Source organism: Sinocyclocheilus anshuiensis, unplaced genomic scaffold, assembly GCF_001515605.1.
Source record: "Sinocyclocheilus anshuiensis isolate Anshui unplaced genomic scaffold, SAMN03320099.WGS_v1.1 scaffold145, whole genome shotgun sequence".
Classification (NCBI taxonomy): Eukaryota; Metazoa; Chordata; class Actinopteri; order Cypriniformes; family Cyprinidae; genus Sinocyclocheilus; species Sinocyclocheilus anshuiensis.
Genome location: NW_015537973.1, coordinates 2680902 through 2702069, shown reverse-complemented (window position 1 = coordinate 2702069; position 21168 = coordinate 2680902). Strand labels below are relative to the sequence as shown.

Sequence of the window (21168 nt, the reverse complement as noted above, 5' to 3'; positions counted from 1 at the left end):
AGTGGTTCTCAGCCAGGGAGCCAGGCCCACTAGGGGGCCTCAAAAAACTTCCAAGGAGGCCTCAAGATGACTTAAAATTATTTAAAATTAGACAAAACAGGCATTAAAAAAAAAAAGAGAAGACATTGGCTTCCCACTGTCTCAAAAAGCCTGGATATGAATATGACTAAATTTTAAAATGTGACTTCTAGACCTGGAAAAGTAAAGTGCATTTTTAAAATCTTTACATTGTTTCATAAAGAATATACATTTTTCTAGCTCTAAAATATTTTATCACGTAAAAATTGTGAGTAAAAAATATTTTGTAAAATCCTTAAATAAAGTAAATATTGGGCCTTTGAATATTACTATGGACAATAGAGGGCCTTGGAGTCAAAAAGGTTGAGAATCACGGCTTTCTAAAAAAAAATCCGCGGACCCCTGGTGGTCTGTGAAGGCTTATCTTATAAATATTCTATATATTTCAAAATGTATTCATTTTAATAATAATTAACAATAAAATTACTTAATGTTTAATAAGGTAGAAGGTGAACGTTGAAATCCTCCTGCTCTGTTTCTCAATGAGAAACAGATCTTAATATTCTGACTGATATTCCAGGACTGCCATTCTCTCTTATAAGTTCTCTCGCTACATTTCGAAGAGGACCAACATATGAGAACAGTTTAGCACAATCTTATCAACCCTCCCTCTAATCAGTCCAAAACACTTAACATTTTGAATGACCTTAGAAGCTTACCTTTCCTTAATCTGCAACCTATAGTTTCACATTCCATAGTTCAGCTCGACTCATTCCTCTTCATGTTTCGCTCTTCCACACTGCCGGCTCATAACTGTAGTCCAATTCATTCTTCTCACCTCTTCACTCAAGTTCATCCATCTTTGTGTCTAAAGTCCCCGGACGGACAGACGGATGGATGGATAGACAGATAGATAGATAGATAGATAGATAGATAGCTTCATTGCCAGCCACTAAAAGAAGGCATAATATAAATTAAATTACAGTAGGACATTATAGTGCTTCAAAACATACAGATGGAAACTAGCATTTTTTTGTAAACCAGAGCATAATAATGCTGTAAATCTCCCAAAACATTCACAAAAGCTGACTCGAGAGTGGATTTCATTACATAATAATTTCATAATGAACACAAAACATGTATACATACTCAGATACATGCTTCAAACCAAGTAGGTCTAGACTATTCTTATGATCTTATGTCATAAGTGGCCTTTATTTAATCTTCAATTGATTTGTATGCATTCATCTGAGCACATGATTCACAGTTCAAAAACAATTCAGCTATAACACTTGATGTGAATATTGTATTAAAATAGATAAGAAGCGATCCTTAATAAATGTGAACATGTCTACTTTAAGTGGGAGAATTTAATCTGAGCTCTCTCTCTGAGCTCTCTCTCGCTCTCTCTCTCTCTCTCTCTCTCTGTGTGTGTGTGTGTGTGTGTGTGTGTGTGTGTGTGTGTCAGTGTCCTGACTGCAACTTTTCATGTCCTGAAATGATCAGCTAATCACAAGGGTTTTCACTGTCTAACACTCTTTAGTACTAGCACACAGGCTTTCTTTTGTGTCTGTGAGTTTAAATAATAATAATGATTTTTAAAAACGATATAAGTATCAGTGTTTTGTGTCTCGAAATAGGACAAAAATAGATGTGCACATAGATTATGCATGAACATATTGTGAGTTCATGAATAGGTGTGTTTGTGTGTCTTTCTTACCAGTCTATCTTACTGTGGAATTCATTTTACTAATGGAATTGGCTTTAAAATATTTAACAGATCTCAGCTGGTCTGGGTATGTGCGTGATAATGCATGTGGGTTTAGTTACATTTTTCGATCATGGATTAGATCTGTGGACTTCCTTGAGTTTGAGTGATCACAGAATACATGGGTTACTTTTAGTAATGATATCCTCTCCTCACAAAAGCATATGCATCTGATGTGCATTGTTTGGAGGTAAAACCAAAATCCAACTCACCTGCCAGTGACTCCATTTCATGTTTTAGAAAGACCCAAAGCCTTTTGTAAAGTGCTAGTGTTATATTATGAGTTTCACATAGTCATCTTTCTCTCAATCTTTCCCTTTTGTCACTGAATTTGCCTTGTAAACATGAGTTTGTTTGTCTAATAAAACAACCTCTGTATTTTCAAAGTGTATGAATACAGTAGTCTTTCCTGACATATTTTGAAAGTATTGGGCACTTTTTTATTATTTATTAGATTTTTAAAGAAAGTGTTATCTAACAAAAAAAAAAACTAACAAAGCTTAGCATGGAAAGTACCTAATTTTAAACACAAAATATCTGTGATTTTGACCAGTCCCATTCCAGAGGTTGAACTTCCGGACTGTATCCAACCATTAAAACCATACACCAGTGTCATAATTTTGACATAATCCTTTAAAGTGATATTTTGTTAATATTTGGTATTTGAATGGATATATTTTGTTTCGTGATTTCACTCCATTACAAAACGTTTTACATTTTATATATTACAAGCTGTGACACCCAAGTAACATCATTTGGACCCTTTCATGGCATAAAGACAATCAAATAATTCAGTTTTCACAGTTTTTACTAATATTGTTGTACTTACTGCATTCATCAACAAATATTTTACCCAGCTCATTGTAAGAATAAATGATCAAACTAATATTTGTTTTATAAATTGATTAAACAAATAACCTCATTTTGTTTATTTGATCATGTTTTTAAACTGTATTTAAAGGAATAGTTCACCCAAAAATAAACATTTGCTGAAAATGTACTCACCTTCAGGCCACCCAAGATGTAGATGAGTTTGTTACTTCATCAGAACAGATGTGGAGAAATTTTGCATTACATCACTTCCTCACCAATGGATCCTGGGTGCCATCAGAATGAGAGCCCAAACAACTGATAAAAACATCACAATAATCCACAAGTAATCCACGTGACTCCAGTCCATCAATCATCATCTTCTGAAGCAAAAAGCTGCGTGTTTGTAATAAACATCTCATTAAGAAGTTTTAACTTTAAACCATCGTTTCTGGCCAAAATATGAGTCCATAATCCGTCTTAATGTTGATTACTTATCAACTGTTTGGACTCTTATTCTTACGGCACCCATTCAGTGCAGAGGACCCATTGGTGAGCAAGTGATGCTAAATTTCTCCAAATCTGTTCCGATGAAGAAACAAACTATTTTACATCTTGGGTGTCCTGAAGGGAGAGGCAAACTAAAAAAAAAATAATTTTTATTTTTATTTTTGGGCAAACTCTTTCTTGATTTACATATTTTGCTAGAAGTATACAAAGCTCATATTAGCTTGATCTCTTGAGGTTGACAGTCAACATTTTATGAACGTTAATCACTTTCTTTCAGTGCTCATTTATTAATTTATAAAGAGTTCAGGCTGTGTCTTGTATGTACTAAAATATGCTTAGTCATTGGGTCGCCCAAAGGCAGTCCAGGAGTCCAAGTCTCAGCATGACTAGTCAAAAGTGAAAAACACTCATCTAAGATTGAGCAAGTAAACAAACAATGAGGTCATGTTCTTATTTTACACTGTTTGGTACATGTTGCCCACATAGGTCTACATCTAATGCCATCGACACAGAGAGACAGAGAGACAGAGAGACACAGAGAGACAGAGTGGTTACATGTCCGTGAGAAAACACCTGGTTGCAACATAACAATGCTAATTGGCCAACCAAACTGCTATTAGTGGTTTGGACAGTCATTACTGAGACTGCAACCATGATTTTGGTATAGACGTGAAAACAAAGTTGTCAAAACAAAATTTTGTTTTCAAAATTAGGGTTTCTTTAACCCCCATTAAAGGAATAGTTCACCAAAAAATGAAAATTGTGTCATCCATCAAAACATAAAGGAGACATATTGCAGAAAATAGTGTGTCATACTTTTTCACGCTATTAGCCGGAAGCATATGCAAAAATGATGCATAAAAGCATGCTAAACAGTCTTTATAAAAGGAAGAAAGAAAATCATCAATTATACAGTTACTTACTTAGTATCCAGATCTTGGCACAGGTCTGCATTTGGTTTTTTGGTCATCTAGGAAACTTGTTATGACTATTCTATCACAGAATTTTAAACAGACATTTAAAGCATGTTGGAGTTCGCACCATACTGTATGCCAATTAAATTTGCATGTGGACAGTTGAATCTTGGGAACTGTTCCATGCATCTCATTTTCTTTAATTAGTATGATTAGCACAACCACGCCTGAGTTCTTTTGTCAAGATGACAAAAGATGCATAAATCTGTTCTTTTGGGAAAAAGGGATGTCTTTGTTTGAGTGTTCCGGGGAAAAGGTTGTCTTTCCAGTGTAATCAAACCATCGTAAAGACCCTAGACAGATCTCAGAGCTCAGTCTCATGTGAGCTGTCTCTGTTATGTTGTTGCCATTTATGCTCGTTTTTCCTGCTGTAGAAGATGACAACTGTAAGAGAACTGCAAGCTAAGTCAATCTGATGATAGCAATATATAGTTTCAACTCCATATCTGCACTGTATTGGCGTTGTGCTTTGGGGTTTTAGTAAGAGTAAATGCAATATTATCAAATCCTTTTTGTTTGATGCTTAATGCCACGTGATAAATTCTCTTTATTCAGTATGGCCTCATATTCAAGATGTTTTTAATCAATATCCATGCAACTTTTCGTGGTCATTTCAAATGCTGTGGAGAGCAAAGAAGCTGCGTGATTTCAGAAGGTTTTTAAAAATTTTTGGAGGAATAAATGCAGTCTTTTGATTTTCTTGACTTCCTATAAAATAAAAAAAGAGGAAAAAGGCAGCAAATAAGAGTGTGGTTAAAAGCACAGGCCAATCGTTTGCTCGCCTCTGCTGTCTGCTGCAGTCTGCTGTTCTGCCATTGATTCTTCAGCCAAGATCCTGGAGCGATGTGCATTTCCACACAGGTCAGAGAGTGTATGCGCAACACATGTTGTCTTTACTTCACTGTAAACATGCTTTGGCTGTAGCAAAAAGCGACAGTGTAAAACAGATTTAGAACACCAGCTGCTGGAAAATACGGTTACACTTTACTTGAAGGGGTGTGCATAAGACTGACATGACACCTTCATAATCATGACATGATACCTACATAATCATGACATGACACATGTCATGAATATGAAGGAGGTTTTATGCATGTTTATGACAACTGTCATTAAGTGTCATTCGCTCAGTTATGTCATTTTTAATGCAAATATGACATTATTTGACCTAACCCTAACCTAACCCTACCCCTACCCTTACCTCTAACCATAGCCCATAACAAAGACATCTCAAACAATGTCATCTTTGCATTAAAAATGACATAACTGAGCGAATGACACTTAATGACAGTTGTCATAAACATGCATAAAACCTCCTTCATATTCATGACATGTGTCATGTCATGATTATGTAGGTATCATGTCATGATTATGAAGGTGTCATGTCAGTCTTATGCACACCCCTTCAAGTAAAGTGTTACCGAAAATACATACATTTAATACAACTGGGTTTTTTTTTTTGATAGCACTTCTTTTCATTGTTGACATGCATGCATAAGATTTTCTAATTTTAGACTTACAATTGTAATATTTTTGATTCAGATGTGTACCATAACATATACTCTGCATTTAAACCATTTATTTATTAGATTTACAATAACATATAATTAATATAATAATAATTATTAATGTAATTATAGTGGTGTTACAAGATGTGTAAATAAATAAATAAAGCCACAGCATTTATTTATTTGTTTGTTTATTAATTTGTTTACTTGCAATTTATGGCAGATTTACAATTACAGTTTGGGTACAATTATAGTGGTGTTACAAGATGCATGTATAAATGAATAAATGCCACAGCACAGTTTGTTTGTTTTAACAATTTTGAAAATAAATACAGTGGTGTTACTATATGTATATTTCTTTAAATCGATAAATAAACATTATTTATTAGATTTACAATAACATATAATTAATATAATAATAATTATTAATGTAATTATAGTGGTGTTACAAGATGTGTAAATAAATAAATAAAGCCACAGCATTTATTTATTTGCTTGTTTATTAATTTGTTTACTTGCAATTTATGGCAGATTTACAATTACAGTTTGAGTACAATTATAGTGGTGTTACAAGATGCATGTATAAATGAATAAATGCCACAGCACAGTTTGTTTTAACAATTTTGAAAATAAATACAGTGATGTTACTATATGTATATTTCTTTAAATCGATAAATAAACAAATAAATAAAAGCAACAGCATTTATTTATTCGTTTGTTTATTGGCATTTTATGGCAGATTTACAATAACAGTTTGGTATATAACTATAGTGGTGTTACAATACATATATTTATGTACAAACAAATAAATTGTTTTATTTATTTATGAGTTTTCTTTCACATGAAATTGGTTGCCTCATGAGAGCTAACATGTTTAGATCATGTTCGAATTGTTTGCTTTTGCATGATGCCGCATCCACACCACTAGGTGTCAAAATCCAAGCTGCAAAACATATCGACCAACTGCCAACATGAAGAAAAAAATTACAGCTTTGCAAATGTAATATGCACTCAATTGTATCTTTGAGGATTTTAAGGCCTGTGTCATGATTTAAGGCCGGTCGCAAGGCGGAGCAGACCGTGTGGAGGCATGACTGTGCAGAAATGAGGACACCCACACACCTCCCTCCCTCTGTACATTAAGCGACTGCATGTTGGATGCGTGACTAGGAGCATTTCCACTGATCCACGGCACACTGCATACTGCCAGCTCACCTGCCAGGGCTTCTCTTCTCTCTTTCTTCTTGTAATTCATCTCTGCAGTTTTCTCCCCTGCGCACATGCCTTTCCCCTTTGTCCTCCAACCTCTTGTCCTAAAAAACTCTCATTAATTCTTCTTCTTGAGAGATCAGATCCTTTTTTTGAATACCAAGGGAATGAGTCAGAGATCCCTCTCACTCCTAACACACACACACACACACTAATTTATGCGTGACCTCACTGGATCCTGCAGTTACTCTGCCCAACCCTGACTTCAAATAACGCGTTTTTGGTTTTATTAACATGACATAGTTGAATATGACTTTCAAGAAACTATTTCAAAGGATGAATGAGTTGTTCGCAGTGGGTTGCTCTGTGTTCTAACTAGGTGCTAGGTGTTTTCTTACTGTCTGGTGTAAAAACACACACACACACACACACACACACACACCACCTACTCAGTGGAGTCATGTGTTGATATATACCCATACTCTTGTCACACTCTTTTGCTTTAATCCCTGTCTTTTCCTCACCAACATGTAAACATATTCAAAAAAGTCAGTGTGAAAATAAACTTCTAGCCCCTCAATAGTACTATTATTCTTGTGGATTATTAAAAACAAGAGAGCAAAGCTGTAAAATGCTTCCTCTTTTGTGTGTTCTCTCTCTCTTTCGTTCTCTTCACGGATAGTCAATCCATCAGCTCCATTGATTCTGTTTATCAGCACTCTAATGGATGGGTGACCACATTAAATATTTACAATGCTTCACAACATCCCAACATCACAGAAAACCTGGACCATATGATTCATTTCTTTTTCTGATTCAATGTCCATCCCCTTTTCTCACACATACATTTGCTGGACTGCAAATAATAATACTAATAACACTTTCAGTAGTTTTGTTTTCATTTCAGTAATCTGGATGATTCTTAATTTTGTTTTCCAAAAAACCTTAAAGTCTAACAAGAAACAAGAAAACTTATCGAGGTAAAAACTCAAAGCAAAATATTGGCAAATAGTTTTTTAAACCTCACTGAATTTCATTTCATTTCTCTGAAAACAACAAAAAGTCTCTCATATTAAGGATTTTGAAATATTTATATCAGAAAACAAGACAAAATACTTTGTTTTTTATTTTATTTTATTTCTCAGTCACAATACTGTTTAAAAATTGTTTTTGAAAAAAAAACTATTTTGCTCAGCACTGCTGCGTTTATTAGATCTAAAATGATGCAAGAAACACTCATATTTTTTTTAATATTATTACAGTTTAAAATGACTGTTTTTTATTTTAATATATTTTAACATGTAATATATTCCTGTGACGGCCAAGCTATATTTTCAGCATCATTACTCCAGTCTTCAGTGTCACATGATTCTTCAGAAATCATTCTAATATGCTGATTTGGCACTCAAGAAACATTTCATATTATTAACAATGTAAATATTTTTGTGAAAACATTTTTTTATTGATTCTTCAATGAATAAAAAAGTTCAAAAGAACAGCATTGATTTGAAATATATCTTTTTTTGTAAATTATAAACATTTTTACTGTCACTTTTGATCAATGTAATACCTCCTTACTGCAAAAAAGCATTAATGTTATTTAAAAAACAATCTTACTGACTGCAACATTTTGAACAAAAGTTGTAATGTTGTAAGATAATCGAAATAATCAAGATATTTATAGAGATTCACGAAGAAGGAAATAGATTAAGGGTAAAAATAGTTCCTGATGAACATGAGTGTTGTAGGAGGAGAAGTGCTTAAGGGTCACATTTTATATTTGTAGGGTGATTCATAAATGTTACAGCTTGAAATCCATTAGAGACTGACTTAAAACAACAACAGCATCGCTCCGTGGTGCTTTTGTTTTGTTCCTTCCAATGTTTCTACATATTCATAAAATATTATGGTGATCAAACTGCTCTATTTCAACAATTATAACTCTTCGTTACTCTGTAAGTGTTACATAACAAAAGCAATTGTTGGTAATGGTTGTTGAATTGTTTTTACGTGACACAAGTAACAACCTGGTTTTTAATAACAAACTTTAGAGAAAATGCATGCTTACAGAAGTTATGCTGTTCTGTGTCTATTATAAGCGCAGTGCATGGTGTAAAGCACGTTTCAGACAAGGTGAACTGTTCACCACACCTGTTTGTTCAGACCTTATTGAGTTCTGTAGCTGGTAGACCAAGTAAAAGATCCAGAAGAAAAACAAACCAGTAGCACAAACATTAAAGAGCAGTTCCAACAACTGTCAGTATTAACCATTCCAGAAAGAACAGAGAGTCCCAAACCTGGGTGGATATGTTATTTATATTCCTAGAATTTTGAAAGTAACAGCCTTACTGCTTTTTTCCAAGAATTGCTCCATGAGGCAGAGATTTAATCCAAAAGCATTTTACTCACTCATTTCCTTGATGGACACAAGAGGGCAAACAAACATTTGGTTCCTGGGCCATCTCATATATTATTCTTCACCAACAAGAATCTTCACATAAACTGTTCCCCTGATTTAATTTTCACTGCACTTTTCTTTAATGCAGTACCAAAAAATGCTCAGAAATGTGTTTAAAAAAAAAGACAAATAAGAGTGAGACCATTGTGAAACCATATTTATAATTACTAAAAATTAAAAAAACTTTAATTATGCATCAATGTTCAGCCAATGCATCAATGTTCAGCCAGTTTTTAAAATATATGAAAAGCATCTATAGCATACCTGCTATTTTGATCAAAGATAATTACAAAAAAATTAAAAGAGTCTGTCTGGCACACTGTATTATATACAATTAAAACAGGAGAAAGGCTGATCTTGATGGCCCAGAGAAACGGGTCCAGAATAGTTCCAGCAAAATACAGGGTGTTCACAAACCTTTGGCCTTGACTATATCTGTGTATATGTGCTAGCTAGAGAGTATGTGTGAGCGAGAGAGAGAGAGAGAGAGAGAGAGAGAGAGAGAGAGAGAGAGAGAGAATGAATGTGTTTGCAGTTCGTTTTAGCCTCACTCAGCAAACCAGACTGGGCAGCAGCACTTTTTCACAATTACTCACACACACACACACACACACACACACACACACACAAAACCGGCCAGCCCCCTTATCATCATTTACTGACTGCAGCCAGTGCTTCAGGGCCTCACCTGATCCTGTTACTTTCTTCTGTCACTTCTTAAGATGTGTGTATTATCTTCTGCACACAAGCCACATAAGAACAGTTTGCTCAAGAGCAAGGGCAATACCTTCAAAAAGAACTATGAAATGCAGAGTGCTCTCGCTGTTAATAGCTGAGTGGAAAATCTGTGAAAATAAAGCTAGTGAAAACTACAAGTGTATGTTCCTCACAAACACATTTCCTGTGTCAGCAAACACGTGGACTACAGGGTGTTTAAAAAAATCATTTATATTGTTGAGGAAAAGAAAAGGGCATGAATGAATGAATGAATAAACAAACAAACAAACAAACAAATAAATAAATAGCATTATACACTTATCATTCTTAAAATGAACCAAAAACAAACAAAATAAAAAAACAAACAAAACAAACACAACAACAAAACTGTTTTAGTGTTTCAGTCAGGTGTCATAGGTTCTAGAAAGCTGCTTTTCCAGTTCTTTAGAAAACCATCTGTTGTATGTTAAAGAAAACAGTAACCAATACTCTGATCAGAAGAACCTGCAATGTAACTTTTAAACTCCAAAGAACCACTAACTGTTGAACCTAAAACCCACAGAAGAACCTTAGTTTTTAAGTAATAAAAATAATAATAATAATAATAATTCTTAATAAAGATTGTATTGCAATATGTTACAAATATTTAATTTTTAACAATATTTTATTAAATTTAATTTGCATTTATTTTCTGTTATTGTTTATTTATTTATTTATTAAATTTTTGTTTTTTTACATTTTTCTAATATATTTTATTTTTGTATTATATTTTTGTACGCGTTTAGTGTAAAAATATGTTTTCCCGTAATACCTCACAGTCCGATAGATAGATAGCGCTTTGTGCTCTCATGAACTCGTGAGTATCAGATGCAGTACCCCAACCCGCCGGTAAAGCATTACACCGCTCTATCATTCACCTCCTCTGAAGTCAATATTGAGTCCGCGTCCGGCGCACTAGATTCCGCGCCGTGTTTTGCGCGGAGCTGGCGTGCTGCTCGCAGGCTGGTGGCTGCTCTTCGCTCGGCTGTTGTCCTGATATCACTCCGCTAGCATGGAGGAGGGGAGCGTTTGATTATTGTGATGGTGGCAGCTGCCGTACACTCTGGCGACTGTAGGATTTCCTCTCCAGCCGTCGGGACTTTAAGAAACTGTACACCTTGTTCGCGCTCGGGGAGGGTTTCGCCTGCCAAACTAATGAATTGCAAGTTCACGAAACAACTCCGGAGCCTGTTCGCAGCAGACGGCAAAACTTTTTTCAAAAGGACAACACAATAAAACGACGGGCGCGCAGCAGTGGCGCTTACGCGTGATGGTTGCGAGTAACATCCGGATGTTTGATGGAGCTCCAGTAGAGGCGAGAGAGTAACAGACCCGGTCCCGCACTGTTGTCTATTGAATGGTTGGCACGGCGATCCTCCCGGAGGAGGGATTTACTCTCATTTAAACGCTTCTTTCTCCACAATTTCACTGTATCTGCCTCCCTGGCGAAGCGGACTTCTGCCCCGCTTTGGAGAGGGGAGAGCGAGAGAGTCAGGGGGGCTTGACAAAGTTCTTCCCGAATCACAGATGATGGGGGATTTTGCCAGCCCCGCTGCCGTACCGACCGGCGGCGGCATTTGCATTAATAACAATAACGTCAACTTAAACTCTGCCATTAATGCAACCGGCAGCAGCACCGGCGGCGGCGGTAACGTGGGCATACCGAAGCACAGCACGGTGGTGGAGCGGCTGCGGCAGCGGATCGAGGGCTGCCGGCGGCACCACGTCAGCTGCGAGAGCCGATACCATCAAGCGCACGCCGAGCAACTGGAGCTGGACCGCCGGGAGACGCTGAGTCTGTACCAGCGGAGTTTAGAGCAGCGGGCCAAGAAATCCGGCAACAGCAAGCTGCAGAGCAAGCAACAAGAGCCCGACTCGACCGCGAGCGCCGAGCAGAGGAACAGCACTCTGATCGCGGTGAGTTCCGCGCTCCGTTATAGCGTGCGTGACTGCTCTTTTACACGCGTCTCCTCTCTGCGCAGTTTGTTTGGGTTGCAGTGCTAACTTTCGCTCGGCGTCTGTGTTTTTACACGGAAAACTCTTAATTGGTGCACTTATAATACAATATAATATGCACATATAAGCATACTTCAACACGATTTGCGGACTATTCGTAGTCGTGTGAAAATGCGTTGGAGCTTGGAGTAACTTTGGAGGCGTTTAGCTACTTTGCAGTACAGTCTGTTTAAAGTTATCTAGTAGTTGATGATGTCACTCGATCACCTCCTACTTACTACTTGTAGTTCAGGCATGTTACATGTTTAGATAACATCATGGGAGTTGGAAATCAAAATCAGCTTGTTAAAAGTACGCGATTGTGCGGTTTTCGATTTTTACTGCTCGATTTGCACTGGTTTGAATTCTAAAAGTAGTGTACTCTACTAGTTTGTTTCTTTTTAGGCGCGCTGTTTGAAATGATGCTACTACAGTAGCCTGTTTTTGTCATTTTATTGTGTGTCGAAGACACATTTAACCCTCAGTGCAACTCTTTAGGGGGATTCTGTGGATATCATTTTATGAGAAACAAAGGATGGCGAAGGCGAGGAAACAAATAGGCTACACTTGAGGGATTGAGCACTTATCAGTTTGTTCGTATCACCAGACTCGGTTCCGACGCCACCACAGAATAGTTACCGTGTTAAAAATCAGTCACTTGAGTCTCGACCTATTGCGGAGGAGCATCGTGTCGGTGCCTTTTGTGTCAATCCTCTTTGAAATGCTAAGTGACTCTGTTTTCTGAGGGTGATATAGGTTCTCAAGGCGTTAATGGCCGGTGTCGTCGACCTCCCTCTGTGCGGTGTGGACATTACTGTGAGGCGGTATATAGGCAGCAAATGCTTCACATCGGAGTCACTGCTATTTAAAGAGACCACAGGCTTACTGCTTCTGTCTTTTCTCCACATAAGCACCGTGCTGCAGCTAGGTGGCTGTATCAAGTCGAGTTAGGGTCTTATGCGTGCCCCACACAATGGCTGTGTGTCAAAACCTAGCGAGCTGCCTATGTAGACAGCATTTGTGTGAGGAAATTGCTGCACGTGCATGCTTTATAGGTAAAGCTAGTATTCCCCAGCAGGCTTAACTGGATAAACGAAGTCTTTAATGTTAATTGTTTTTAAATGATGCCTAATTTATACATATGAATATTGTTATCTTGATTTACACTCTTCAGAGGCTAACACCTGTACATTTTTAAGGTATTAGTTTCATATTTTGTACATGCATTATGGAATGGGTAGACTAGTTAGACTTTTTAGGCCTAGTACATGTTAAAATTATGTTTTTTTTTTGGTTTGTTTGTTTATGTAGTCAGTTAATGTTCATGTATATGTTTGTGTGCGAGTCTTTGAGTCATGTGTGTCATGGCAGTGCAGTTTGAAACCAGTGTAAGGTGATAACATTTTATCTTAAACCCAAGAGATAAAGGAAGGTGCAACCTTGCAGTCTTCAGCCCTGAGGTTCCAGTAGTATCTCGTTTAGGCCTCCTTTACACTTTAAGATTTGTTTTGGGTGATCAAGTCACAAGTAGGCAGTTGAGACACGCTGTTTTCACCTGGCACTAACATGTTACATTCAACCACTTTTTGGTTAGATTTGTCAAAGCGAGTGTCTCTTAATATAGTCATGTTCACTACACCAGCCTGTTAGTGTTATTTTAGTATTATTTATATTATTAATATTTAGATTTTTTGGAATTTAGATTTTTTTAATATCTTTATTTAGCTTTGTTTATATTTCAATTTTGTTGATTTTAGTTTTAAACAAACTCTTTTATAGGTCAAATTTGTAAAGTTTTGTAAGTTACAGTTTTTCATCTAATATTTATATTTGATTATATTTTAGCTTTATTTCAAATCATGAAACCAATTTTAACAAGACTGGCCTGTTACTGTAGGGTCCAAATTAATTTGAACTGGTATTTTGAAACCCATATTTCGTGCTGTCCCGTTTCCCGGTGATTTTAATACCACATATGAACAAGGCCTTTGTATTTTGTATAAAAACAGAAAGCAGCACCAGAAGTTGGAATACTACAGGATGAATCGCTTCATGCTGCCTTATGGACCTTTGAGACTTCATGTCTTTCTCTGAAAGTTTAGTTTTCAGCACAAACTCACCTCTGGACCAAGTTGCAGTTCTTAAAGTTCACAATAGTTTTCTTCTACTGTGTTTAATGCACATGTTATCAGTCCTAAAGTCACGTCCAGCAACCGTGTGTGTATTCTCCAGCTAAAGCAGTGCTTGCGGTATCACACTGTTTTGCAGTGTCTGGGACCAGTGCCCAAGATCTAAATTTAACTCCTGAGTTGGCAGGGTTACACAAAGTTTGTGACGTCAGACACTCCAAGAGCATATTACCAATGTGTAACTTTCTTGTCTTGTGTATGTGTTTGCTAGGAGGCCTACAAATCTGGTAGCGCAGGTATAAATGTGTGCGAAGCGTCTCACTGTGCGTGTCTGCGTGTTAGCATTTCAGCGCTCAGAAAAGCTGCAGTCGTTTATAAAGATAATTTATTTTCCTGCAGGGGTTGTTTGTCCAGAACCTAGGATACCTGAAAACTTTGCAGTTCTAGTTTCTGTTAGCAATTCTTTTGTAAGCTATTACCTTTTACACAATTTATTTTATATGAATTATCTGCCTTAAAGGGATAGTTCACCCAAAAATGTAAATTGTCATCATTTACTTCACCCTCAAGTAGCTTCAAACCTGAGTTTCGTTCTTCTGTTGAGATTTGTTTTGGGTGATCAAGTCACAAGTAGGCAGTTGAGACACGCTGTTTTCACCTGGCACTAACATGTTACATTCAACCACTTTTTGGTTAGATTTGTCAAAGCGAGTGTCTCTTAATATAGTCATGTTCACTACACCAGCCTGTTAGTGTTATTTTAGTATTATTTATATTATTAATATTTAGATTTTTTGGAATTTAGATTTTTTTAATATCTTTATTTAGCTTTGTTTATATTTCAATTTTGTTGATTTTAGTTTTAAACAAACTCTTTTATAGGTCAAATTTGTAAAGTTTTGTAAGTTACAGTTTTTCATCTAATATTTATATTTGATTATATTTTAGCTTTATTTCAAATCATGAAACCAATTTTAACAAGACTGGCCTGTTACTGTAGGGTCCAAATTAATTTGAACTGGTATTTTGAAACCCATATTTCGTGCTGTCCCGTTTCCCGGTGATTTTAATACCACATATGAACAAGGCCTTTGTATTTTGTATAAAAACAGAAAGCAGCACCAGAAGTTGGAATACTACAGGATGAATCGCTTCATGCTGCCTTATGGACCTTTGAGACTTCATGTCTTTCTCTGAAAGTTTAGTTTTCAGCACAAACTCACCTCTGGACCAAGTTGCAGTTCTTAAAGTTCACAATAGTTTTCTTCTACTGTGTTTAATGCACATGTTATCAGTCCTAAAGTCACGTCCAGCAACCGTGTGTGTATTCTCCAGCTAAAGCAGTGCTTGCGGTATCACACTGTTTTGCAGTGTCTGGGACCAGTGCCCAAGATCTAAATTTAACTCCTGAGTTGGCAGGGTTACACAAAGTTTGTGACGTCAGACACTCCAAGAGCATATTACCAATGTGTAACTTTCTTGTCTTGTGTATGTGTTTGCTAGGAGGCCTACAAATCTGGTAGCGCAGGTATAAATGTGTGCGAAGCGTCTCACTGTGCGTGTCTGCGTGTTAGCATTTCAGCGCTCAGAAAAGCTGCAGTCGTTTATAAAGATAATTTATTTTCCTGCAGGGGTTGTTTGTCCAGAACCTAGGATACCTGAAAACTTTGCAGTTCTAGTTTCTGTTAGCAATTCTTTTGTAAGCTATTACCTTTTACACAATTTATTTTATATGAATTATCTGCCTTAAAGGGATAGTTCACCCAAAAATGTAAATTGTCATCATTTACTTCACCCTCAAGTAGCTTCAAACCTGAGTTTCGTTCTTCTGTTGAACACAAAAGAAGATATTTTGAAGAATGTTGGTAACCAAACATTTTCTGGTCCCCATTGACTTCCGTAGTATGGAAAAAATAGTCAATGGAGTTCAACTAGGCCTACTTGGGTAACTACTTGGGTAATATGAGTGAAACTCAATCTCTTTCTCAAAAAGCTAACATCAGAAAATTTGGAATGTAGTGCACAAGTTGTATGGACCATATATATATTTTTTGTCCTTTTCGAAGCTTGGCAGCCCCCCATACCAAGATGTTTGGAATTGCTAACTGTACCTGCTATATGTTCAATAAGTGACAAACAGAAACGAACCCAAGAGCTCTAGATAGGGAAGTAATGTTACTGGAGTCAGTTACCGGAATCCACACACCTTTTGTCTGTCTGAATAGGGAGGAGAAAATATGTACAGCCTTAAGGTCTTAAATTACACAATTTACAGTTTTACTCTTCTGAATATTTTTCAGATCCATCTGTATGGTGTTTTCAGTGTTATTTTACTATTATTTATGTAGTATATTTATTAATATTTTAAATTAACTTAATATACATTTTTTATATTTCTGGTTTATTTTAATTTAGTTTTAGTGATTATGTCTAGTGCTTTTGTCTTTTTTTTTTGTCACAAGCTAAATAGCAATATTTTTTGTTTTAGTAATTTTAGTAAACTTTCAAATTTTTGTTTTTCATCTAATATTTATCATTTTAACTTCACCTAAATTAACGGAAACATTTTTAATCGTTTTTGATTTAGTTAACAACAACAACACTGAGTATTCTCTTGCCAACTGCAGTGTTGTGCTGTTGTTACTGGCACTATGACCTCCCTTAATCACACTGACTTCATGCTCTCTGTTGTGTTATTGTTGCAGCACACACTTTCATGCTGGTATGCATGTACACATGTTACACTGGAATGTAGGACAAGGTGTATGTCAACACTGCAGCACATAGTCCATGCAGTTAAATCAATTTTGCTGTGAGAGTGATTTGTCGTCGCCATTTCTTTCACACACACACACACACACACACACACACACACACACACACACACACACACACACCGCAAAACATTTCGCAGAAGATGATATCCTATATGGCTGTCTTTGGGCATTTTTAATATTGAGGCTTATTGGATCCATTGTGCATTCACACACACACACACACACACACACACACACAAACATACACACATGCAATATGTCCACACGCAAGTGCTCAGCGTCAGGAAACCCACTGCTATCTCAGAGAGAACCGAAACAAAGCATTAGACCTATTTGTGCTCAAAACTGGTCGTCCTATGAAATACTCCAGTTGCTGGACAGTATTGAATTTTCAGCATTAACTGAGATGTTTCATGATTCCTACTGTTCACAGGAATATTGTCACCTTTTAAACTTGTGTGGACTGTGAAGTGATCCAGTGAATTACTCATGCTTCACTCTTACACCAGGTGATTTCATGCCTTGTTGTGGTTTGTGTGTTGTACATGTTGTACAGTACCACAGGCGAGAGCTGGAATATATGTATCAAAACTCTCCAGGCGCTAAGGTTTGATAACCTTTCAAGAAAGGCTGTTAAAAGTATGCATCATTTCTTTTGCCAAAAGCACAATCAATATGTTTTTTAAGAAGTATACAGTTTTCTTTTTTTGTCGATGCTGGCCATTTTATAATGAACATCTGAAACTTTTCTGCATTTATGTTTGTTTATGAGCGCTTGTTTTTTCCTGCCCCTGATATTGTATATTCAGGCCTCAATAGGTGTCACGCACTCATGGCCTGTTAAGCAGACTAGGCTCTCAAATAGTGATATTATTTGGAAAGAAAAGCTGTCTAAATAAATAAATAAATAGATATGCCATTAACAATTTTTGGCCATTTTGCATCGATTTTCTCTTTGAAGCTGTTTGAGTTTGGCTTTATCCAATTTGTAGAGCTTGCACTTAACCCAGGCTTTGTCATTTGCACTTAGGTAGTGAATAGACAAGCTCTGCCACTGATTCTACACATGCATTTGTGTTTAAACAAAGTTCAAACGTTTGCTTTTTCTGTCAGCATGCATCATGCATAAGCATTGCAAAACTGAATTATGAATTATTACAAAATCAGAAACTTAAGATACACCTAATATATGACAAAATACTTTATTTTATTTTATTTTGCCAAACAACAACAACAGCACTGAGTGATCACCTTATGATCATCTACTAACCATAATAAAACAAATTGGTAATGTTCATTCTTCTATAATATCATTAAAACATTATGTAATGCTTAACAGATCAGGAGTTCAGAAGCTTGCATTTATGAACATAATTTTCTCTAAAAGGTTAGATGCATTACAGGGTTTTCTGGTGGGATTTTGCTCAAATTCATGAGTTTTGATCAGTGTCAGAAGTCTCTCGCACCAGTGCACACAAGTAATTTTTTACATTCACAACACCCTGGTGTTTGTTCAGCACTAACATTAGACCTAATGCTGTTACTTCCCGATATTGTGACTTTTGTACAGTGCATTGAAAGCAGCTGCTATAGTATTTTCATGCTTTGTATGTGTACTGGCAGTCAAAGCCAGATCTTAGCACTGTTGTAGTTGCATGATATGCGAGTGTCCTTACACATCATGTAAATTCACATCTGGATGAGAAGGCAGGCAGAAGTGTTAATACGTGTCTGTGAAAGTTGTGAGAAAGTACCCAGTGGCTGTCAGATGTTTGATGAGGTTTGGATGTTAGAGAGAGAGAAATGGAGAAAGAATGAGAGATGGAGCGCATACTAAGTCCGCTATGTTCCACCAGTTCCAGTATGATGAATTCCGACATTATGACGTTGGTCACCAATCATCTCAACGCTTCAGTCTACTATAAAACTTGTTCTAGGAAAACAAGTGATTCATGGCCCACTTGATCATCTTCTCACCATCTCTGTGAAGCATCTCATGTGACCATCTTCTTTCATGTTGGATCTTTGAGTACCGGTGACACATCATCTGTTCTGAGTGTCCATTCTTTGAAAATCTTATATAAGGTCAAGTGACGTGGGGAATTTTTTTTGTGTAGACATGGAACAAAGGCCGAAGAAGATACTACTTGTTCCAAGACCTGGTTAGAAGTACTGTTTGTTCAGACTGTCTTTTTTGCAAAAGAGAATATTTTACCAATAAGTGAAGTTTAATAGTCGTTCTTTGAAGAGAATAGAAAGGCAAATAATCTGTGGAGCATCTTATCGGGTTTGTGTGTGTGTTTGTTTGAAGGCAAACTGCAAACCGCTTCATTATTGATTAGGAAGATGCCTGGAAGTCAGTCTCAGTCTCTGCCTCTGCCTTTCTTTCATACCGTATGAGAGAGCCAGTTAAATATAAATGAGTGTCATCAGACACACACACACACACACTTATGCAGCTCCTCCATGGCAAGGTTTCCCACTGCTTTGGCCTTGAGTCACACAGAAACTGGTGCACAGACATAACACACATGTTCGAGACACACTAACGGTTTCTTGTCCTCATTGTCTTTGGAGTTGACCAGGGCCAAACACTCATCAGGAGTCATCGGATGAATGACCAGATTGTGTCAGACACAACCATGATCTTTCATTCAGATGCTCGCGCATTTGCATTAAAGGATCCTTTTTTTTGGGTGTAGGATTTACATTGGTACAATTTTCACTTCGAAATTTGTAGTAAACTTCACATAATTGCAAAGAATAGGCAAGTAACACACTGAATTCATTGTGGAATTTTGAGGTGGAAAGACTGAAATTGCTGTTTTTAAGTAGTGAACAGTTTAATATGCAGGCATATGTACTCTTTATAAACACATTTTCATGTCTCTGGCATTTGCATGAAACACTAAACGCACCACATGCTAATCCATGTCCAGTCTGTACGCACACAGTACTGCTGTCATAATCCCAGTTTTGGAATCCTGTCTTGTGTCATTGGACAAAAGCCTCATTATAGCACTCTTGCTGTGATGCCATCACACGTTTTATCCAAGTTTAGATGGTATTTTCTTTTTGTCTTACCTCCATATAATGCATATTACTGTACAGCAGTAACCAAGGAAACGTTCTATCGCTGCTGTTCCATAAGCACCACCTGCTGTCAGAGAGTGAACTTGCATTCTTATGCTTTAAATTTTGAAATTATACAATCTAATTTACATAAAAAATTGCTCATGCTATAATATAGCGTGTTTGCTTGGATTGTGATTAAAATGCTGTGGTTCTGCAACTGTTTCATGCTGTGAAACCGATTTTTGGTCAAACCACCCAGCACTATGTGAAATTAGACATGTGCCGGTATTCGGTAATGCGATAGCCTATATCACGATAATGAACATGCACAATATTGTTATCGTGGGCACTTCAAAATACCGTGAATAATTATTTATTACAAATTATTCAGATTTTTTTTAATGCATTTAGAGAATACTTTCCCCATCAACTTGTCACAATGCACAACACCGCTGTATGTATGCTGCGTGAAAGACGCATGCGTGCACTCATATAAACAAGCACGGATGAGAAGCGCATGGCGGAACGAGTGAAGGAGACGCACTGAATGAAAGCACATTCACTCTCTGACAGCAGATGGTGCTAAACTGCAGAAATGCAGTAGTTACCCCGGGAACCCCATAAACAAAGCAGCTGCACTACTTTCTAAAAACACAGGTGAAGAATAAGAGAGCCAGCCAAACAAAAGTGCAAGATGTAAAATGTTGGGAACCGTGTGTATGTTAGCAGTTTTCCTGAATCAGACGCTATTTTGTGTGTCCTGGTGTATTCAGGGATTAAAGTTCTGTCACTACGACGGATTTCCGTCAGTTCATAAAGACAGTCACTTGCTTCATTTCTGAATGATTCAGCCGTTCGAATTAATCAACTGAATGATTGATTCAGTGATAAAATCAGTGACTTGCCACCACCTGCTGGCGGATTTAGTTTAATTTTTAGCGTATAATTTCAGTTATTTAAATCATATTTCTGTATTTAGGTACATTTTCAGACGTTTAATGAGGCTCAGAGGTGGCATGAGTGCAATTAAATTCATAAATTCATGTGGAGAATAATGTTTTAAATATGAATTTTTGAATTCAGAAATATAATTCAAATAACTGAAAATATACGCTAAAAATGAAACTAAATCCGCCAGCAGGTGGCGGCAAGTCACTGATTTTATCACTGAATCATTCATT

General features: G+C 36.7%; 1 protein-coding gene and 1 long non-coding RNA gene across 2 annotated transcripts in view; one reads left to right on the top strand and one right to left on the bottom strand.

Moving 5' to 3' along the window:
• Positions 1-10754: 10754 nt before the first annotated feature.
• Positions 10755-21168, top strand: part of LOC107671314 (mastermind-like protein 3) — a 148382-nt gene continuing 137968 nt past the window's right edge. The window contains exon 1 of the mRNA XM_016464209.1: positions 10755-11928. Within this exon, the coding sequence (XP_016319695.1) occupies positions 11539-11928 (390 nt within the window). The 5' untranslated portion in view covers positions 10755-11538. The remainder of the gene's footprint in view (positions 11929-21168) is intronic.
• The window catches only part of LOC107671323 (uncharacterized), a 16494-nt gene continuing 12628 nt past the window's right edge, over positions 17303-21168 (bottom strand). The window contains exon 3 of the long non-coding RNA XR_001632188.1: positions 17303-17313. This is a non-coding gene — a long non-coding RNA (uncharacterized LOC107671323). The remainder of the gene's footprint in view (positions 17314-21168) is intronic.